This window comes from Antennarius striatus, chromosome 4, assembly GCF_040054535.1.
Source record: "Antennarius striatus isolate MH-2024 chromosome 4, ASM4005453v1, whole genome shotgun sequence".
In the NCBI taxonomy this organism is placed as follows: Eukaryota; Metazoa; Chordata; class Actinopteri; order Lophiiformes; family Antennariidae; genus Antennarius; species Antennarius striatus.
Window position 1 is genome coordinate 18,160,315 of NC_090779.1, and position 19,097 is coordinate 18,179,411.

The following is a 19,097-nucleotide window of genomic DNA, read 5'->3' on the forward strand; positions in this document are numbered from 1 at the left end:
GGTATTGTGCCTGCATGTGTCTACATCCTTGCCCTTTACTACCTCCTTAGTTTTCATATTTAGTAAATTTTAAACTGGGGTTGAGGAAAAACATAATACTGTACACAATTAAAATATGTAACACATGAAATAAAGTAGATAATATATATTATTACAGCATAAAGAATAGTTTACTCATTAATTTGAAATTATGAAACAGTATATATTTTTATAATCTGGGGAATGACACAATCAGGTGCTTTCATAACAAATATTTGAGAAGTTTATTTGCAAAACTCGGAAAAAACACAATAAAAGAAGGAAAAAAGGTAGTTTTGTCCTCTACAGGAAGAGGACCCCCCCATCGGGGTGACACTGCTCAGGGGGACTTGACGTGAAGCTCATCGGGGTCTCCGTTACCTTGACGCGCCGGACGCGCACTGACGCCTGCGGGCTTCCGTACGCAGCTCACAACCTGTCTGCTCCCGTGAAAAACTTGTAACCATTATTTTTGAGTCACTTCAAGCGCCCGTCGCTTTGGAGTCTCGATGCTGGAGCGCTCGGTTTTCCATTCCAGAATGGACGGATTTAACAGGGTCGCTTTCCGCAGGAAACAACTGAGTGTGGGCGTCGAGCGGCTGGAAGACGCAGGTCAGTGCTTCAGGAACACTTGGACACCACTTTCAAGACAAATAACATCCCAAATAATATCCATCCTGCTACAAAACCTCCTCCTAATTAGTTACTGACTTTCAAAAACTAATATAAAACAATAAGACTCTTTTCCTCAGCTAAAGATTTTTTTAAAATTACATTTTATCCGAACTGATCCCTCATTTCTTGGAGTTATTTGTGACTCCTAGTTTTGTCTTGTAGGCACCATATGAGTGATTTTCCCACCATGTATTATTGAGAAAGCATGGAATGACCAGACTGTAACACACCTACATTACAACCTTTGTTGACACTTAACTGGCTGCTCAGCAGGTATGAATGTTCCACGGCAAGCCCTTGCTTGTTGTGTAACCATCTCCATGCTGGAGGCCACATGGATTTCATTCTAGAAATCACCACTGACACAGAAAGCCTTTAAAACCTCATCAGCTCAGGATGGAGCTGAGGAAGACTGGATCAAAAAAATCAATCTCCAGTGTGTCTATGTGGATGGATCTTTGAGAAGTTTTATTCAAGTTAAGAAATCTGTTCTTTTTCTTCTTCTTCTTCTTCTTCTTTTTAACCTGACATCCACATAACAAGTCAGCACACTTTGGTACTGTCTGGACATGACCCGTTAGGGACGGATCCGCCTTATCATGCAGCTCCACTGAGTGCTTGTGCAAACATGCATCTGAGGTTTCTGTTCTGTACATGCAGCTAGTTGTGAAATTTGTTCAGGAGTTTATAGCCACACTGTTTTCAGCTCATAAGGTGTGTCAGCAGCCATAACCCACGTCTCAGGTAAAGAGCTGCACCAAGCAGAGATGTCCCTGGTCACTGAGTCACTATGAGCCATGCTGCTGTTCTGGATTGTTGTCATCATGATCTGCACCGGTTGTGGCATATGATGTTAGCAGCTCTGGTAATCCACTGTGCAAAGCTTTGAACTCCTCCTGCTTCATGCACACCGTCTCAGAAACAATGCAGCACCAAATCCCAGGAAGCAGTTTGCTTCAGATGCTTCCTGTTTACATTTTTTTTCCAGTGGAAATATTTGTCCCCTTGTTTCCTCTGCTGAGCTACTGTAAACATATATTTTCATGTAAGTCAAGCTGACCTTGATGTGAGCCGTGTTGTATTCTGAAAGCAGTCGAACATGATCTGTGTCATTTCATCTGTTTGACTGGCTTTACGTTGTTTTTAATTATACAACATGTTATTTTCTTGAGTCATGGACATGATCTTCTCAGAACTGGCTGTCAGACTCCTGGACAGGAACATGAGTAATAAGGACACTCTGCTGTCCTTTCTGCCCCGTTATCTTTAAATGTAATGCATTATTACCTCTAAAGCTCTTGGACAACAGAGTGGAGTTGCACAAATGAGCATCATTAATGTCAACGCTAGACTCTTTTGTTCCCACTGTGCACTTCAACTATGTCCATTTGTTGCATTACAGACATTATTTGACAATGCCCCGGCATCTACTATCAAAGACTTCTCATTATTGTAGCCTGGCGTACATTGAGCTGAGGATTCTGCATCTGTTTCCAACAATGAAGCTGAGTGTTTTCTGTCAGCTCTGAGTGAATCCGTGGGACAGACGCTGTGTGGCGTGCAGGCCTACATTCTCTGTTATTGGTTTGTTGCACTGATAACCAATAGTCCTGTAATGAAGCGCCTGCCTTTCCCTTGCTGCATCAGTACCTTTGTTCATGGTGGCTTCATTATATTTATGTTTTCAGTTCTTATTCACATCAGTCTAAATGACCCAGAAATTTCCTTTCCCCCTAATTTGCTGTTGAGAGAGACAAAGTCTGTATAATCAAATAAATAACCAGTAAACACTTGGTTCATTGGTTCATTTTTCAAGATTTAACCAATAAAATGTTGTTATATTAAATTAATTATTTGATATATTTAACAGGCCAAGTAATTTTTTTTTTAGGAGTTAAGCCCCAATGCATTTTTCTGGCGAGTCGGCAGTTCCCAACAGCTCAATGGAGCATTTAAATGTCAGCTCATGGTTTGGTCATCTCTTGATGCTCCATCGCAGATACGACAGGCACCTCTTTTATGCCAAATATATTTATTCATAAAGATATGATTTAACACAGAGTGGTGTAACTAAAACTCTTGGTCCAATGAGATGTGCTCAGTCTCCTTGGTCTTTTTTTTTAAATCATTAAATGATTATTAATGATCCCACTGCTTCTACCTCTGTTTGTTTGTTTGTGGTGAAAATGCTTACATTTTCATCAAAAGCGGGAAGGTTACAAAAAAGACCACATTTCGATTTTGTAGTGGATTCAAATAAAATTGCAAATCCAGGATTATTCGTCGATCAGTTTCGTTTATATTGCATTTTTATTTTTTGTTTTGTTTTGTTTCCACGCCCTACGTATTCCTCAGCAGTTGCACAAAATCTTCTAATTTACAGTATTTCAGATGAAGTTTGAGACGCTCCAGTCTGCCAGGTCTCCAGCAGGTGGAGGCCGGTGCTCATAAATGTCTCACTGTCTCTCCTGCTCAGTGTGAGCCTCGGACGCCTGCGGTGTCGTGTATTGCTTTCCAACAAAACAACCATTCCTTAAACTACATCCCGACATTGTAGCTGTGCTGCTGCCCTCAAATCAATTACAAATGAAGTAACAGTTAATTCTCTCACCATAAACAAGACTTCTTCAAATTATTGTGCTGTAGTTCTTTTGATTATATCATTTGCACTCATTAACATTTACTTAAAATCTACTTGCAACACTTGCAACACACTGTCCGTGAATTTGAGCAGCAAAACCAACTTGGGAGGAAACAATGGGTTACTTTTACACTGCAGAAATGTGTCAAATTCACCCCAGAAGAAACGGGTGGGTGAGAACAATGCCTGTTGACGTGTCTTTTATTTGTAACCGTGTGTTTCTGCACATGTCTTTTTATGTCACACACCATCCAAGGCCAGATTACTATTTTACCTCCAAACCTTGTCAGCAGTGTTTGTTACTGTAGATTGTAAAGCTGTTTTCTGATCTGAATTGTCAAATGCTTCATAAATAGGGGCCTAAATATTGATGTTTTTTTTCTAACCATGTGTGAGGTAGGGTTTCCTGACTGCAGTGTGTGTCATTTCCTCCTCCTCCAAAGTGGCATTGTTAGCCTGCAAGCTCCATCCCAGATATTTACCATAGTCTGGTTTGTTACTTTAGCTCAATCAGAGTTGGGAAACATGGAATTCCAACTTGAAGCTCTGGCCTACTGGACTCCGAAAGAGCAAGGGGGGATTTTAAGGAAGTAACCTTACAGAGAGGAAGATGTGAGGCAACTTTTTTTTTTGGTCTCACCTTTGCGAAATTGACGACACCATTTGCAACAGAACACAAATATGAGATGGTGTTGGTGGTCGGATGTCTCATGTTCCCCTTCTAAAAGAGCACATTATAACAGGTCTCAGCACCGCATCCTGTCAGAGGAGCTACTTTGCCTTTGTTCGTTGGTGGAGGTAAAGGAAGGAAGGAGAGAAAGTACTAAGAGAGGTGCATTTGAGGCCAGCATTCCCACATTGGAAGTCAAACTTAAATGCTAGCTGTTAGCCCTTTCCTTGACCTCCACTTTCCACGTCTGTTGTTTCTGCTGCATTTCGTCCACTGACAGCATGGACTGGCTTGTCGCTTACTGCCGGAGGTACTTTCTCAAGCACATCTCCTCGGGTAGGTGATCATTGCTGACCGGACAGCAACGGAGGATGAACTCTGTCAATAGATGAATGTATGCTTTAGGATGGGACTGTAGTTCATTTTACTTTTTATATTCCTTTCTTCAAAATAAAATTAAAAAAGAACAAAACACTGGACTGATGATGAAACGACGGCGCAAGTACTGGTTTTGGAGCCGGAAAGGTAAAAACGCAAAGATGTGTCTGCTCTGCTGTTATGGTAAGATTGTAGACTCCATATTTGCTTTTACACTGAAAGATTAAGGATGAGTTTAAGTTAATGAAAAAAAAAAATTATTTATATGTCAAGTTTTTTTTACTCATCTTTTTGCAAAATTCATCTGTGACTCATCTCTCATTCTCATCAAACATTCCCATGCCTTGTTTCATTTCAGCCACTCTTTCAGTCCTGTTTGACATTTAGTCCATATCTCTCTGCGTTCCAATAAATGAGTTCATGTGATGATGCTTTCATGTATTTTCCATTATGTAATGCATTGCCATTTCTTCTGTTTATGCGGTTTTTGGAAGTGACACAGTGGCACAGAACAAGAGCAAATAATTTGACAATATTCCTCCCTTCTGCAGCGCATATCTGTCATTCTTATTCGGTCAGGATTTGTCAGCAGCTTGAGTGTAAAAGCGTTTTTTCTGATGTTACTTGACAGAACACAAAGCGATTGTGTTGATTTGAGGTGCATTACTGGTTCTTTATGTGGACTGGCCACTGTGAGGTGACACAGAGTGTGAGGGAGCATTTAAATCCACCATGCTTAAAAGAAGACAGTTTTGTTCTCAGAGGCCTGGGAACCAGTTCCCCCCTTAAGAACCTCTTCCAACCACTGCGGCCTTTTGGCAAAGTCCCTAAAGGGCCATTGCCCAACTGTGTTTGTGTTGTGTGTATTTATATGTACCAAACTGGGTCAGTGTGTGTGTCTGTGTGTTTGTGCTGTAACAGTCTAACCCCTCAACTGGGCACCTTTTCTAGGATGGTATGTGTTGTGGACGAGCTTCTCTTACTGGCGGAGTAGAGGAAACCCTGTGAGGAATTCTGATTTCTTTCTCATTGACAGGAAGGAAAAGGCTGGGAACGCCAACAAGCCTGGGACCACGCTCATTGTTTGAACGTGGGAGAGCGTGTCACTAGTTCTTAACCTGCTTGTCAGTATCAACACGTTTAAATCCATGTGTATGCGTTTTTGAGGGTTTTTGGGGGCGTTTTCATGTAGATACGATGATGGAATTTTTATGTTGAGGTTATGTGTTGGTTTAGGATTCATGATGATCAATCAAAAGCTGCCCATAGGAGTCAAATGTCAAAGTAATAAGAAATATGAATATATAAAGAAATATAAATGATTTAATTCAGGTAACACTCATCATTTTAATTTAAAGCTGTAGAAATTTTTGAGAGCATTTCTGGCCTCCAAAGGGATATATGGTTTTGATTTTAAATTTAGTTTTTATTTTTAGCCCCATTTCTAGTGAGACTGTACACAGACTTGTTTCACCAACAATTCTGTACTTGTGTGAACCATGTGGTTAAAGGAGATGAGTGGTACTTCTAAAAATAGCTGCTCATTAATTTTCTGTGTGACTTCCCTGTGTATGCTAAACACCTCCACACATGATCAAGCTTCAGACTCAACTGGATAGTATGGAAGGAATGAATCTGGAGTCAAATCTAGGAAGTCAAGAAGTCAGGCGAAGATGGTGATGATAAATGAAATTTTGTTTAACGTGACATTTCCTTGTTCTCTCACAACGGTTGTCGGTGCTTCCTGGTAGAGTGTCTTTGTCTTGTCTTCTACTATTATTTATTATTCTTCCCCTCAAACTCTCTATATTTCTGTCTCCCTGTGTTCTTCTGCATTCCTCATGGTAGGCCTGAGTTCTAACGTCACACTCAGGTTGTTTTACTGACGTGTGATAATAGATTAGACATGGACAGTCTCTTTGACAAAATAATTATTACTGAAGGACACATGAAGCTCAAAACAGGTGAAGCATCTCCTGTGTCTGCACTCACATCCATCACATATGACAAAAAAAAAAGGCTTCACACTCTTTCACATTCGACTGTTTCAGCTTGACTGCACATTAGACACATTAGACAAGAATAATAATTGGTTTGATATTATAAGATTTTGTCATGCTGATGAAGCTACAACTTCCTTTACAATCTGAGCTGGCCCTTCATCATCTTTTATAAAATGTATTTATTTATTTGAATCCACTAAGATGATCCAAATCAGAAGGCTACAATTACCTGTAATGCCAGCTTTGGCCACCAGGGGGCTCAATGTCATTGAGTCTTGTTGAGGAAGAAAAGTAAGAGACTGTCCACAAAGTCACATTACATTAGGTCATTAGTCAACTGTGGTTCGACACAACATACCAGCAACTTCTAAAATGATGACACCCATACTCGGTTTTATTGCACTGTTTCACAATTGTGGCTTCTTCAGGTTTATGAAATAAGAAGAGCCAATCAGAGTGAGCGAGCTGTTGGAAATTAAATCATTGGGAACGCAGTCGGTCTTGTTATCCAGAGCATGATGAACAGAGCTGTGTTAAGGCTTATTGTCTCAGCACAGACCTGGTGAATCACTGACAGATAATTATCATTGTCTACTTGATCGCAAGTTGCACTAATTGCACTTGACATGATAAACTGGCTTCTTATGTAGTCAGTAAATCAATGACCTCTTCCTTATCCTTATTCTGTGTGTGTATTGTCAATGCAAACACACGCAAACACAAAATCACACACACAGCTCTCAGCTCATCCTATTAATTTAAGTTGGATTATTGTGGGATTTATTGTGTAAATCATTCCCTTCTTTACTGCGAGGAAAGAAGAGAAAGAAGTGTAGAACAGGGAAATGAGCGTCTTCTGTGCTGAAATGGTTTTACTCTCACCAAACTAGTCGTTTAATCAATTTGTTGTTTAGATAAATGAAATTGTCTTGAAGTGCTATTTTCTATCTCACAGCTCTTTTCAGGAGTGACTCTGCACAGCATTGGTTTTATCAAGCTGTTGTGTGTTTCGGGGGTTGGTTGGTTGGTTGTGAATGTGTGTGTCCCAGGTTGATTATGAGGGCCAGACCACAGTTGGGTTGTTCCTGCGATGTAGGGTCAGATGCTGGTGTGTGTGTGTGTGTGGGGGGGGGGGGTCGCCTGCCATGTCCTCATCACAGATTTGCCCCACTGTTCAAGAGGACAACTTGAACAGTATGACTTCACGTCTTTTGGCTGATTTAACTATGGCCATTCTATGTTCTAGTTCTATGGCCATCTGTAGCAATTTAACAGCCTCACATAAATGCTTGGTAGTTCTTGTTTTAGACTTTGGTTTTGAGTTTACAGAGATTTATTGGGCTTCATCACTTTTGAATTTTAACAAGATAACAACAGGGGGAATTAAATTTGGCAGTGCTTGCATATGTGTGTGCAGAGATGCACAATGATGCTTGAAGCTGGTGTTCAGGGTGTGAGAACAGACTGATCTGTGCTGCATTAATGTAGGGTCGATCTGCCACCAAGCATGAGGCCAATTTCTTGGCGTGTATATGTGTTTGTTTCTTTTTTCATTATTTCTGCCTTACTGTTGTGTTGGTTGAGTGTGTGTGTGTGTGTGTGTGTGTGTGTGTGTGTGTGTGTGTGTGTGTGTGTGTGTGTGTGTGTGTGTGTGTGTGTGTGTGTGTGTGTGTGTGTGTGCGCGCGTGCATGAAGCAGTGAGGATTCCATTTATGGATGTGTGGGTGTGACGATAATGTGTGTTTGCAGGTATGCCTGTGTGGACACATCATATTGCACATTGTATGGAAAATGCTGAAACAGGGCCATTACTCACTGTCTGAAAACCAATACCCCTCTTAAGTGTCACCATGGAAACAATAGACTACTCGGTTGATGTTAGTCAGTGAATGTTTTGACTCAAAAGAGGTTTGATTTGTTAGTAACATGTAAATGTTCACCGTGTCCCAGCTGCCTGACATTCTTCTGACAGCAATTTCCTTGTAAAATCAAAGTCCTGTAGTGAGCTAATATTTCCTCATATATTTCTGAGATATTACTTAAATACATCTCCAAAATAAATCATGAGACTCTACATTGATGGCACATGTAATAATAATGATAATAAATAAATGTTATTTTTGATTAGGACAGAAATTGCATTGCCAAAATAAGTCTTGGACTAATAATGGTATATGACATCAACACTATGTTAGATTAATGGACTAGTTTAATGCTAATTTCTTCAACCCCTGGCATATTCTCTCATCTCTTTTGAATATTCATATTTATCACATTTTTAATTTGCAAAAATCCATGTAGAGTTTTATACAATCCTTCATTCTACAGCAATAAAAGAATGCAAGCGTTGTTAATTGATGCGAAGGGTTTATCAAAATGAAAGATGGCTCGTCACCAGGGGTCTATGATGAATCTGAAACCCATTACCAGTGTTAGACTGTAAGATATTCTGTAGAAATGCATGACAGTAATGGCTTTTGTCTTAATGAATAATGTAATTATAAATTCAGAGCAGCAGTTCTGTCATACTTAATAACTGCATCAAATAGCTCATTAGCATTCTGGGTGTCTTAGCCAGGGTTTGTGCCTTCCAGGACCAACCATTGGTGGAGCCGTCAGGTCTCTAGTTAGAAAAATGTGTGTCATTTGAAAATTGTACTTGTTTAGTGACACGCTGTGTTTTCTTAGTTTACCGCTTCAGCTCTGCTAAGGCAAACAATAGACGTACTCTCAGGATTAATGAAATGCTGCAGTCGCTATAAACTGTTGATGAGCAATTACTAATTGTAGGCTGCATGTTTAACAGGATATCCTGTTGTCTATTGGGGGAATTGTTTCTGCACACTCTTCTTTGCAAAAAAAAAATCCAGTATGAGTTCATAGCTTTATCTGATCTGGAGTTTGCATTTTCCCATTTCTGTTTTGACGTGAATGCAGCGTGAATGCCCTACTCAGTCTAATGAGGTATCTTTTTGATTCTTTTGCCCTTTTGTTTACTTTCTTTATTCTCTTACTGTTGAATAAGGGCCAGTTTTATCTGTTGCCGTCGCAGCTTCTAAAATTGGGCAAAGAACTTAGACCCCCTGGGATCAGAGTTTGCATGTGTGTGTGTGTGTGTGTGTGTGTGTGTGTGTGTGTGTGTGTGTGTGTGTGTTTTTTAAGGGTTTGCATGTGTACATAGCTGCAGGTTTTTTGACCCTAGAGCAGCAGTACTGACCTATTGGTGGTAATGACTCTGCAGCAATATCCAGGAGTGTCTAGTTATTTCTGTTGCACAATGATTTCCAGCATGCCACTTGCACACACTCTTATCGTCCACAGGGACAAGCAGACAGCATATACGGTGACACAGGTCTGGATATAGTTACTACTCTCTCAATCTCCTGGTCACTAATTAGTGGGCAATAGAATGAAGTTTGCATGGATTCACAGTGTGTTTCAAGGTGTTTGTGACGACATAAGTATGGATATATGTACATGTGGGCTGTGTGCAGGTTGTTTCATGTGGCTTTTTCCACATTAATGAGCATCTGTGTATTGTTTTGGGTCCAAAGGTTGAACAGTAAAGGGGGCGCTGGGCTGTTACACCAATAACCAACCTCTCGCTCATTTCCGCCTGTGATAAAACATTAGTTTAGGGAAGTGACATGAGAATAACAGATGGCGACAAGTAGGGAAGAACAGGTTTATAATGGTGTGAGTAAAAATGAAGCAGGCTGCCAGATTGAATTGGAAAACAAATGGGAAGTGAAGCACCTTATTATGTTTGAGGTGTGTTTGTGCACATTACCCAAAAGCACACTTCTTGATGAAGTAACACTTGTGTCTGTTTGTTGCCGAAGCACTCATCAGAGCCGGGAGGTTATTTTGATACGTTTGATAATTTTAGAACAATTAAGGTCTGTTTCTTACCACCTGAACACATCTGCCACTCCAGCCAACCATCAGAGACCTCTCTGCACTCCAGTCTGTTGTTTTCTAATGATTACCATACCTTAGTAATAGTAAAAATAATCTATCTGTACATTTATTATGATTTTCAGTCTCAAACTATAATTTTTTCTATGTGTAATTCTTTTTACATATAAAATTTCTCTTTTGGGGAAATTCTGACGACTTTAAGGCTAAGATTCATCCTAGTCATGGTCATCCTCAATGACTGAAGCTCAAGCTACTTCACTCTTGACTCGTCTTCCATGGAGTCTGACATGTGGCATTTCCATGTCCTTACTGTACCCCTGAAGGAACAAACTGACTCCGGAAAGAGCCTCAGGATATTAAAATTATTCATTACACATTCAGACTTCCTCCCCAAACTCCAAGCATCCAGAGACTCAAAGAGCAACACAAAGATGGATAATTGAGTGTCAGATCCTCATTTAAGGATGGAACACTGAGCATCCATGCATATGGAAGATTGCCCCCAGGATGAGCTATTAAGACAGCGCCTCCGGCAGCATGAGATAAATGGCGATGAGGGAGGAGTACCACATAGGACCAAACCCCTCCATGGGATGTATCATCTGATTGAAGTGGCTGAAAACATGAAATTCCACCTGTGGCTGGAAAAATCTGGCCTGAAGGACAGGACAGAGGCTCAGATCACGGCATCGCATCACATAGAACAAATGACCCAGGGACCACGGCCCCTGAGATAGTCCATCAAATTGGAGCTGGGTGAAGATGCTTGCTGGGACAACATACACTGAGATGCATAACTAAAAGACTGGGATTGTTTACAGAAACATCCGATCCAAGCATTTTTTGGAAATCCCCGAGTCCCTTTGGGAGACACCACCCAAAGTGGTTGAGAAGAACGAAGCCAAGATCCTGTGGGACCTCAAGTGTCAAACTGACAAACAACTACTGGCTAACCAGCCAGACATAGTGGTGATTGGCAAGGACCAGGAGAAGACAATGTGGTGACCCCAGCTGACAGTAACATCAGGACGAAGGAGCACAACAGGATCCAGAAGCACCAGGAGGTGAAGGAACAGCTGGAGCAGATATGGAGGGTGAAAGCCAAAGACCTTCCAAAGTGTAATTAATGATGTCATTGTCATGGGACGAGAGGGGGTGACCCCTAATACGAGGTCTCCCACTACCTCCAACAAACACAATGCAGTGCGAAGCATATCACACAAGCTGCCTTTACTTGAGGCATCTATTTCACAAAACACACCTCTTCTTCTATCCAGATGCCTTTCCCCTCCTCCTCTTCTTCCTCCTCCTCCTCCTGTCTTCTCCTTGACGGGGGTTATTTTGTGTCATTCTCAGCATCTACACTGCACGGACAACAGATGAGTACGGCCATTGGCTTCTTCCCCTCTCGCCGGCCCTGCCCTCGTCCAACACAATGGGACTGATTGTCCATGCGACACACTCTCACACACAGAGGGGGCTTTACTCTTGGGCTGAGTGTCGCTCCCCTTACCATATGCCCCCTCTCTCCGCTGGAATGTGATTATCTTCACTCGCTACTGAGGGGAATGACAAAAGGGTAAAAGAGAAGAGGACGCATCGGCGGAGGCAAGACGGGAGTGAAAGGGCGAGTCAGTCTGTCACTGAGCATGCAAGAGAGAGACAGAGAGAGAGAGAGGATGAGGGCGAGAGAGGGAAGGAAAGGAGGATGCAACCGATGCAGCGAAGCAGCAGTTTAACACTAGCCTGAACCTGCCAGTGCAATCCAGAGTGCAGAGAGAGAGGCAGAGGAAGGAGAGGTCTACCACTCCAGCCCACCGGTGGGTTTTAATTTCGCCACTGGACTCCACCTTATTGCACACATCGGACACAACCTCCACTCAGGTTAGTGCTTCTCTCTTTTCAGACCGGTTCACCAACCGGAGCTGCATCCACACAATGCAGCCACGGGGCGTTGGGTTAACGGAGCTGTAGAAATGTGGGTGGTGGTGGTTTGTGACCACAGAGACACTGGAAAATGCTGTTTGCTGTTCTACACACACACACACACACACACACACACACATACACACACACACACACACACACGTATGTGGCTTACTGAGGCTAATCATTAACAAAGGTGAGCATACAGAACAGAAAGCAAACCAAAGGTCTTGCCACAGAATGTTCCTTTGGTAGGTCTTGTTGTTGGTGTGTGCGTGTGTGTGCGTATGTGTGTGTGTGTGTGTGTCAGGTTTTGAGACACCTTTCATCTGTGAGTCAACAACGCCTTAAATACAGCAACTAGTCACCTTCAGCCCATACACCCACACTGTTTAGAGCTCCCACAGCTCCCTCACACATATGCACATGAACTCACACATGATTATGCACATGTAGGCTATGGCTTAACTCATTGTGCTGTGATTGTTGCTGGTTGAGCTGTGGTGATGTGCATGTATGGTATGTATTCATATATATTTGGATTCGCATGTTCTGTTGCTATGGAAAAACTGTGATCTGAAGTCACCTTGTCATTACATCTGTACTACTATATCTTGGCAGATGTCTCCCTAATTGCCGGAAGTCATGATAATTTTTCAAAAAACATTTAGAAAATAATCAAATGAAACCTTCATGTTTTATTTCCCTGCTGTGTGTACTCTCTCTAAGTCGTTTGGCTCTGCAGTTGAAACGGTTAACTTTATCTGCAGTAATATTTTTTCTGTACAGCCTCCTCCAGTCTCAAGACCCTTGCAGACAGACAGTGGTGGAGGTGTTATCAGATCTAGCTGGTCATGCAGGCGAATATTCGTTAGCCACCTGACAAGGCTCCTCACCAGTTCGGTGTGTGATCTCTCTCTCTTTTTAGAATCATAGAAGTCTTCAGTAGAGACATATGCAGATTAGATGCTTCAGAGTACAGGGGAAAACAAAAGAACATAGTCGCTCAGGCATCACAGAAAATAAAACAGGAAACAGGCAGGTCAGAGTTCAACACTGGTAATGAACAGTCTCATTGTGTATATTCTAGACTGTCAACTTCCTTACGTTGCTGAAAATGGGAGGTAATGTGGGGGGGGGGGGCAGAGCTCTATGCATACCGGTGAAGCAACCTGTCATATAAACAGTAGGGGCCAGGTCCATTCTGTTTTTATGTAGCAGGTTGTTTCTACAGAGGAGATGTTAATACATAAAGACAAGTACCTTCTTTAGTGTATGGTCTGTTTCTGCATTTGTCTCATGATGCACTCATCCATGTGTCCATGCATGAGTGCATCATTCTTGTGGATATAAGTCTGCGTCCTTCTGTGCTCCATCAGCCGCTGCATCTGTGACATCCTGAAATTCCTCCTTGTCACCTTCTCTGCCATCTTTTTTTCCCCTTGGCCTCAAATTAATTTTATTTAGCTTCTCTTTTCTTTAAAGGCTACAAGGAAATGCTGTGTCATTTCCACCTAGAGACGTCCCGGGCTCAGTTTATGGCAGCTGATCTTCTTGTCACTCTGTCAACTCTGTGTGCAGAGGTCCATCTTTCTGCTGAGCCTCCTGTGGCCCAGACCACAAATGCTGATACTGCTCGACATGGCTTTCGACCGGTACAATGGGATTCAGTGTTGTAAGAGAGGACATTTGACCAAAGTGGTGAAAGAAATGAGGAAGGGAGGATATAATTTCAGTTCAAGCGTGACCCTGTTAAAGAGGAAGTTAAAATATTAGTGATTCTTCCTCCCTCATTAGTCCCTCAACCTCAGCTTCAGGCTTGCCTGCTGGCCTGCTTCAGGTTTACAAGGTTTTCCTCTGCATTCCAGTTCTACCCTAAGAATCCGGGCTCCAGTGCTTCCAGTCATAGAGCCTCATTCATGCAGAGCACAATGGTCTTGTTTCACACACAAGTTTTACCCACACTGTTTGATTAGCATCATATTCACCATCTATTTACTTCATTCATAATGTAGTGAGTCAGATCTGCTTTGCATTAATTATATCAGTTGCGTACTAATCCTCCAGTGTACTGAATCAATAAAGGAGATAAACAAAGAGATGTTTAGGGCACATCAAAATGAATAGTCTGTCCATTAGTGGAAATTTAGTGGCTCAAAATTAAATAATGTGCTATTGTCATTTGTCATTTCTAACAACAGTATGTACGAATGTACGTTTCTGATTTCTAGCTGGATATCAGGTGTTCTTTGCCTGAAATACCGACTGTTCCTAGCAGACTTCAAGTTCAAAGTAGATTTAAGAGCAGGTTAAAAAACACCTCTCCAGCTGACTTTTGAACGTTTCAAGCCAAGTCAGCCAAAATCATCCACAAGTTTGAGTCTGCCCGTGACCCTTTGCTCTCGTACACGTTTCCTGTGTCATCTTTAGCGCTATTGTGGTATGTTTAGATTCTGATGTTACATACATATTTATAGGGGTCATACCACATGTTTGGAAAATGTAACTCTCATATAACAGTTTTTATTGACCTGCCGGACTGTTGATCTGTAATTCTCCAAATCTTTTAAGAAAGGAGTTGAAAACATTTTGGGTTTTAACATGAGGAACAACAAGGAACTGATGCCAGAAGGAAGGAACACACACGATTAACAACTCGAGGAAGGTGAGAAAGAAAACACAGGTGACACCACGAGGGTGGGGCCGACACTGACAACAGCGAGGGCAGGAGACTGGAAAGAAAATACGAAATACAGAATAACTAATGTGGAAACATGATCAACAGGAGCTTCTTGACAGGGTGAATCGGTTTGAAATTCATGTTGACACATGAAGAGATGTGTACCGTTGGTCGCGAGCTAGTTAGCAGGATAGACTTACATTTGCAAACAACAACACAGAATTTTTATTATATTTATATTATATATTTCTTGTATTTTTCAGTGTTTTTCCGTATCCTCAGTGTAAACAGTAAAATATTGTAGTAAAGACATCCCTGCAGACAATTTAGGCTGATCAACCAAGATCAACTGATAATTGTTGTTTACAAAATGTGTGTATATGAGCGTACTTTAATGTGGCTGTGCCACTTAACTCATTTTACTAAAGTATTACCAAATGCTGTGTCTTTTTTTTCATCGTGAGTTGCTGCCAGGATCAGATTAGAGACGTACTCATCAGCATTGTTTTGTGAGCGTTTCTCATGTTGCTATTTTTGGCGGTGGAGCTTTATTTTTAAGTTCAGGATGTCGCCCACTTTTGCCAAGCTGATGGGAAATTTTGAAGTTATTTTTGTCACTGCTTTTCTTGAAATATTCTGCACAGATACTAAATGGAAACTCAGCTCAGTGTGGCATGCGATTCAACATGACTGATTTAATAGAAGTATGAGGTTGCAGCTGTTGCGTGTGTGGGTGTGTGTTGTCTACACACTAAGACTGAAATGGTCTTTTGTGCTGATTATAGGTCACTTTCACTTGATCTGCTCATAATCTGTGAGACATTTCAGATTATTTTGGCTCAGTCTTATCATAAAGAGCAGGTTGTGAACAAGGACTGTTATTTGCGTATGAAGGTGCTGGTCTGCTGGGTCCCAGTCAAACGTGGTGATTGGGTTGGATGGGATATTGATTGACACATTTGGGAGCTCCTGCCCTGCAGCTGTGATCTCATTTCCAAACTTGAAAGGCAGGTCACAGGGGGGGGGAGAGGAGTGAGAGTAGAAAGGTGAAAGGGAAAGAGAGAATGACGTAGACGAGCCAAGAAAACAGGTACAATGGAAGGGAAGACTGAAGAGAGGAGGAGGATGAGGCAATGACTGAATGTCGATGTTATCATGTGTTCTGACTCCAACAATCGATTGTCTTTTGTCAGTGCCCACTGATTACAGAGTCCACCATCTCTATGGATCTCAATTACAAGACTCTCATCACTCCTTTTTGCTCAAAATGCTATTTTTGCACAAGTTTGTTTTTATACATTAACTCAGTGTCTACCATCTGACATCTAGAACATGGCTTAAGGCATAACCACTGTCTTTCCTCCTCTGGATGATAATTATACTGCAGCAAGAATTAATTAACCTCGTTCATTTTTCCTTTTGATTTTTTCTCTCTTTCTGTTTCTTTGTTTTCCCTGAAGAACATACCAGAAGAGTTAACAGGAGCAGGTTTGCAGCATACCCAGTCACTCATTTGGTCTGCCCTCGTTAGACATGGGCCAGAGAACATGTTCAGATCAATGCTTAAAGCTTACGTTCACATGCTGGGGCAATGTATGCATGCTGGGAACGAGAAAGTAAACCTAGAGCCTCTGCACACAATTTATGCATTATATATGGAGCATGTGTTTCAGCGAGTGGAATGTGGGAAACAACGGCCGGGATAGGAGTTTCTAGTTTATATAAAAGAAGACTTTCTGGAGGAACCTCGGATGCATTTGATAAAGAAGTCAGTCCATTTCAATGTAGTAAATACTGTTTACATCTGCTGTTTAAACATATTTTGCACCTCGATGAGGCTTTCAGAATCCTTAATGTGGAGATAAACTGAGCCTGAAAGGTCCTGAACATTTGTTATCAGTATTTGCTGTAGAAAAATCCACGAGTTCAAGCTGAACTAATCCCTGTTTCCATATCAACACAAGGTCAACTGACCCAGAGTAAAGTGGAAGGGCTAGGTGTGACAAAAACATACAAAATGTTCAATCTACTCTACATTCCTCTGTCTTTTGACAGCTTGTGATTATTTACAACCTGCCGAGTTTTCTACCTGAGGTGTTAGTTAGTTGTCAGAGACTACAAAATAGCTGTAAAATTATTAGTTTTATCGAATTATGATCCCATTCAATGACATCCATTGCACTATAGTATAGAAATATTTATTTTATGTTGGTGATGAAGTATTAGCAAATTAGCGTCCGTTTCTGAAACATTCTAAACCCCTCAATATTATGAAGCAGACATGTAAACTTAATGACATCCAGTTACCATAGAGAAGCATTGAGCATCCAGAGAGCTGAATATTTCCCTTGAGAGTTAGTTTAGACCCAAACAAAGCTCAAAGGAGGGTGTATGTTGGATTTATGTTTTCCATGTGACACTCTGCTCTAGACTGCAGTAAATATCCTAGTTAAAAGGCTTCAAATGTTTGAAGGACAATAAAGTTCATCATATGTTCTTGTTTGCTCCCTGGGCCTCATCTGGTGGCATTGAACACATCAAAGCGTTACAAGGCCATTTAATTTTCTATCTATTATGCTTGTGACAGAAGACTGTAACTTTGATAAATGTCTGTCAATAATGGAGAAGGAGGTGACAGACGCATCTGGTCTCATTCAGTGGCCAATTTCTATTGTGTCAAGCATGAAAACCTCAGCTATGTGTGTGTGTGTGTGTGCGCACGCATGCACACACACACACACACACACACACACACACACACACACGTACACACACACACACACACACACACACTCACTCACACATATTGTCAGTGTGGCCCTCAGTGTGATTAAAGGGGTGTGACTTGGCATATTAATACATTCTTCCCTCTCCATTATTTATGAGTTTATCTTAATCTACAGCAGTTATGCAAATGAAGCTAAGGTCACTATGAATTATTTTTTCCTGATGGACAAAAACCTTCTTTTTTTAATGTATAGGATCTATTTCTCCTCATTATAGTAGTGTACATGCAGACTGTCATGAACTTTAAAATGTCATTTTCTAATATCCATTAGTATTGCATTAGTAGGGGTTTTATGTAATACGGTTGGAGAAAATAAAAATGGGTATGATAGAAATAAAGATAACATGGCTGATTACAGTAGAAAATATCTTTAATGGTAGATTGTTATACTGGCAGGTGGTTAAATATTAACTGCTTGGTTAATTTTTACCTTTCACTCCTCTGTCTCTCTCTACTATTCCCTTCTTCCTTCACCTTTTTCCACCAGTGATTGATACATCCAGTGTTCCCACCTCCGCTAATGGTTTGCTTCCTCTTCCCAGTCTGTCGTCCCATCCCTCAGAGCACTAGCCCCTTTTAAACCTTTATTATGGACATGTTTAGAGGGGAATAAACACCTTCAGGACAACCTTAGCCTCCTCCCACAGTCTCACCCCCACCTGGTGACTCAGGTTTCTAGGAACCGGTTTGTACACTGACAAGAACAGCAGTCTGAGAGTTTGATGGATAAAAATACGCTAGTTTGTAGGTGATAATCTCGACTATTATTTCAGAATGGACTTGGATTCAGTACAGATGTTGCTAAAACTGAGTTGAAGAGAGATTCAAAGATGGATAACAAGAGGAAGGAGACCCAATTGCATTGGAGAGGTGTGTTCACAGGTACTGTAGTCATAACGAGGCAGTAGTTTTGGTTTCGGTGAAGAAATTCCTGACCTGCAGGTACCTCAGTGTCCTATCATCATGGAATACAAACTTTCTGCTTTTTTTTTTTTTCTTGAACATTTATAATACATTTAAATGTTAAATAACATTTAACATTATCAGGTTTAGCCTGCACTGTTGTTTTTGTTTTATCTCCACCATCACCCCAAACCACAAAGCTCCACTTTATGTGATGCCATAAGGATGGTAGAGGTTGTTTCAGGAGAGGAAAAAGCTTTTATTCAGAGAGTAGATTGGATTGTGTAGCTGTTAAATGACATTTTTGCTTCTTTTGGCTTCCATCAATGGAGGATTTGCTGCTGTTTGCGTCCTGTGTTGATGTGTATTAAATTCTTGGCGCCAAGCCTAAAGACATGTCAGAGGCAGATTTGTTTCTCAGTTTGCAGGTAATGTTTGATGTAAATCAGACGAAATACATTTATTTTTTTCATTTTTCCTGTATCACTGTAAGA

At 41.1% G+C, this 19,097-nt stretch overlaps 1 protein-coding gene across 5 annotated transcripts in view; it reads left to right on the plus strand.

Moving 5' to 3' along the window:
- The first annotated feature begins 334 nt into the window (after positions 1–334).
- Positions 335–19,097, plus strand: part of fgd4a (FYVE, RhoGEF and PH domain containing 4a) — a 37,800-nt gene continuing 19,037 nt past the window's right edge. Inside the window, exons 1-2 of one of the 5 annotated variants that reach the window (XM_068312685.1) lie at positions 3,957–4,340; positions 4,470–4,565. In XM_068312685.1, the coding sequence (XP_068168786.1) occupies positions 4,286–4,340; positions 4,470–4,565 (151 nt within the window). In that variant the 5' untranslated portion in view covers positions 3,957–4,285. Of the gene's footprint in view, positions 631–3,956; positions 4,341–4,469; positions 4,566–18,422; positions 18,583–19,097 lie in introns of those variants that run through there. The other 4 variants (XM_068312686.1, XM_068312687.1, XM_068312689.1 and 1 more) reach the window with 4 other exon arrangements.